Source organism: Pantherophis guttatus, chromosome 3 (genome assembly GCF_059756535.1).
Source record: "Pantherophis guttatus breed Tessera chromosome 3, ASM5975653v1, whole genome shotgun sequence".
Lineage (NCBI taxonomy): Eukaryota > Metazoa > Chordata > Lepidosauria > Squamata > Colubridae > Pantherophis > Pantherophis guttatus.
In genome coordinates, this window is record NC_142065.1 from 209,001,990 (window position 1) to 209,005,184 (window position 3,195).

Sequence of the window (3,195 nt, forward strand, 5' to 3'; positions counted from 1 at the left end):
TCCCCTCACAATACATAAATATTTAGTAGCAAATGTGTGTTCCAACTCTCTGCATTATCCCTGAGATATAGCTCTGTATAATGGACCTCAATGGCAAAACAGTTTTAGTTATGGTAACCATCATTTTCATACTTTGGGGGCACGGTTCTGGATAGTTAGTTTATAGCAGTGGAGGGAACATCCTTGCTTTCCACATCTTTCCCCAGTCTTCAAGATGAACTCTGACAACATACTTTTCCGAGGGAAACAAAATAAGTTCATATTTTATTTTTGTAGCAAGAAACACATTTTTGTAGTCAAGCGATATCCAAAATAAGAGACAAGTTAAAACTACATTTTTACAGAGAGGTTGAAACTACATTTGTAGATATCGCTGTGCTTTCAGGAGCTTCATCTTCCCTGAAGACTCTTTCAAAAACAACCTTGATGCTTTCCCTTCTCTGAGCTTGTTTCTTTCTCCCAACCAGATAATAGATTATTGGGTTAACTGTGCTGTTTAGGGAACCACCCAAAGGTATGTACACATTCAGTGGAATATCTTGGAAAGAATAACCAAGGTAAACATAATGAGCATATAACCCGTAAATATTTAATGGAAGAGTAAAAATAAGGAAACAGAGAAGAGTAATTAAGATAATCACTAACAGTCGTCCACGTTTGATCTGTTTAGGTTTAAGACATATTTTGATGAATAGGATCAGAGTAGAAATTGTAATCAATGGAAGGCAAAGCACTGAAGTCACAACAAAATCGAGATTTGAGAAGCCATGATAATTAAATACAAAATCCATAATGTTCAAAATTCCACTCAAGAGGACAGTGCAGATCCAGATGAGGGCACACACAACAGGGGACAAATATTTTGGGCGGGAACAGCGATGCCAAATTGGGAACAGGACACACACACACCGGTCAATGCTGATGGCTGTCAGAAGAAAGAGGCCTGTCATATACAAGATGTAAGAAAGATAGACGAGGATCATCAAGGGAATTTTTAATCCTATAAAATATATAAAATAAAAAATGCAAGATGTTCCACAAATTGCGAGAAACCCAATGTCAGCAATTGCTAAATTAAGAATCAATATGGTGAAAGGATTTCTCTTAATTTGGAATCCAAGAAGCCGGATAATGATTCCATTTAGCAGAACTCCAATACAGCAGATGATGAATATGATAGAGTTTATGATAATATAAACGGACATCTTATTGTGCTCACCTAAATAATTGACAAATAATCTCAAATACAATATTCAGAATACTCTACTCTAGTATTTCAGGCTGAAATCCACCAAGAGACTTTTGTAATGCAGCAATAATCTCTGCTTTCCAAATGGAAGTTCCTATTAGAAGAAAAGAGAGAAGAGAATGGGTTTTAATGTTTTAATTTTTAAATGTTTTTATAATGGTTTTTTAAATGCATTGCAAGCCGCCCTGAGTCTCCGGAGAAAGGCGGCATATAAATTGAACTAACAATAATAATAATAATAAGAGCGGATTCAATCATTCCTCCATAATTATCATATTGTCATCTTTATCTTCTCTGATAACAACAACAATAACAATAACAGCAATAGATGAAGAGGGCCTCTCAGATAAAGAGTAAAGTGAGGCATAACTTACAGAAACTTTTACCAGGACCAGTTGTCACTTGGATCAAGAAGAACCACACTAGATGTTGGAGTTTCTGGACATCTGGTGCCAAGTTGGTTACAGGACTCAAAACTGTTGGTGAAACAATCAGGTCCAGCAACTGCAGGACTAATGGAAGGAATGGTTTTTATTGGTCATAAATATACAAAGGCAGAAAACAAAGTAATAATATAATGAAGTTATTACCAGAAGTAATAGGTGCTCTTGAGTGCAGTCCCAAAACATTTGGAGCATCACTTAAACACCATCGGAATTGACAAAATCATCATCAGTCAATTGCAAAAGGCAGATTTACTTGGAAAAACCTACACACTGTGACAATACCTTTAACACCATCAAACCACCACATCCGTCTATCCCAGGTCCTTGGGAAGGACTCAGTAGATATCTAAAACCACCAAATCCAATCTGAACATCTGGCCAATTGACTATAACTATAATTTATTAAACTAGAGCTCTAGCTGACTCTTATTCACTACACAATTCAGAACAATGAAAAGTAAAAATAATAAAATCAATCAAAAAATATATCCCCTTAGTGGCATAGTTGCTTCCACTATCCACAAAATGTGAAGTTCCACCTTCAGCCGTGAAAGCTCATTGATCAGCAAGATTAATATCAGCAGGGTAGTCCAAACATAAAGCACAAGACATGAATACTAATATTATCTTTATTCTGAGTTTGCAGTAACACAATCTTGCAAGTCTGAAAGTTCTTTTCCGTTACTTTACTTTCACTGTCTAGAAAACTAGGGAGGGTCCTTCTGAGATATTACTACCCACTCCCCTTTTCCATTCAAAAGACCAGGAATGCAATAACTATAACAAAAGAATTTTTAAAATGTAGAGAAGAGCTTTAGAAAGGTACCAACTACAAAACAGATACAGAAGGAGGAGGAGGAGGAGGAGGAGGAGGAGGAGGAGGAGGAGGAGGAGGAGGAGGAGGAGGAGGAGGAGGAGGAGGAAAATTAATAGCACTAGAATAGAACTCATAAAATACACATATTAAGATTTATTGGAGTGAATCATAAGAAGATTGGTGCCACACCATGCTGGGAAAAAATTTGCTACTGAACTGAGTCCCATTGTCCCACTGGGTCTCACTGAGCCCCTGCAGGATCACTTGATCCCATCCTGATGGTCGCCAGAATGGAGTACTTTGCAACTAACAGTTACAAAAACCGAAGCATACCTGATGATGATAAGAATCTCCCAACAGAACCAGCAAGTCTTTTTGGAAATCTAAGGATGAGATCTTTTTCAAGGACTCCCATTGGCCTCCACTTGATGCAGTTAGTTCCTTCTTCAGAGAAAGAGGAATTGAGCTGAACCAAGCTGCAAACGTTTTTAGAAAGAAAAAAACAACAACTTGTGTCATATGCGTCTCTGACTTTTGCAATTTAAAGGGCTATCGCACACAAGATGCAAAGGAAGTGCTTGAAGATACCATCATATCACAAGGCGATAGGAGTTTTAAGGTCATGAACTGAGATTCGGTTCACACAGTGATTTATGATACGATAAATGAAAAGTAGCATTTAA

At 37.2% G+C, this 3,195-nt stretch overlaps 1 protein-coding gene across 1 annotated transcript; it reads right to left on the minus strand.

Moving 5' to 3' along the window:
* Window positions 1-240: 240 nt before the first annotated feature.
* LOC117676510 (mas-related G protein-coupled receptor member H-like) lies at window positions 241-2,978 on the minus strand. The gene is made up of 3 exons (XM_087888834.1): window positions 2,846-2,978; window positions 1,624-1,761; window positions 241-1,343 (listed from the first exon to the last, which is right to left on the minus strand). Exon 3 carries the CDS (start codon window positions 1,203-1,205, stop codon window positions 339-341), a length of 867 nt encoding a protein of 288 aa, XP_087744960.1. The 5' UTR covers window positions 1,206-1,343; window positions 1,624-1,761; window positions 2,846-2,978; the 3' UTR covers window positions 241-338.
* Between the last annotated feature and the right edge of the window lie 217 nt (window positions 2,979-3,195).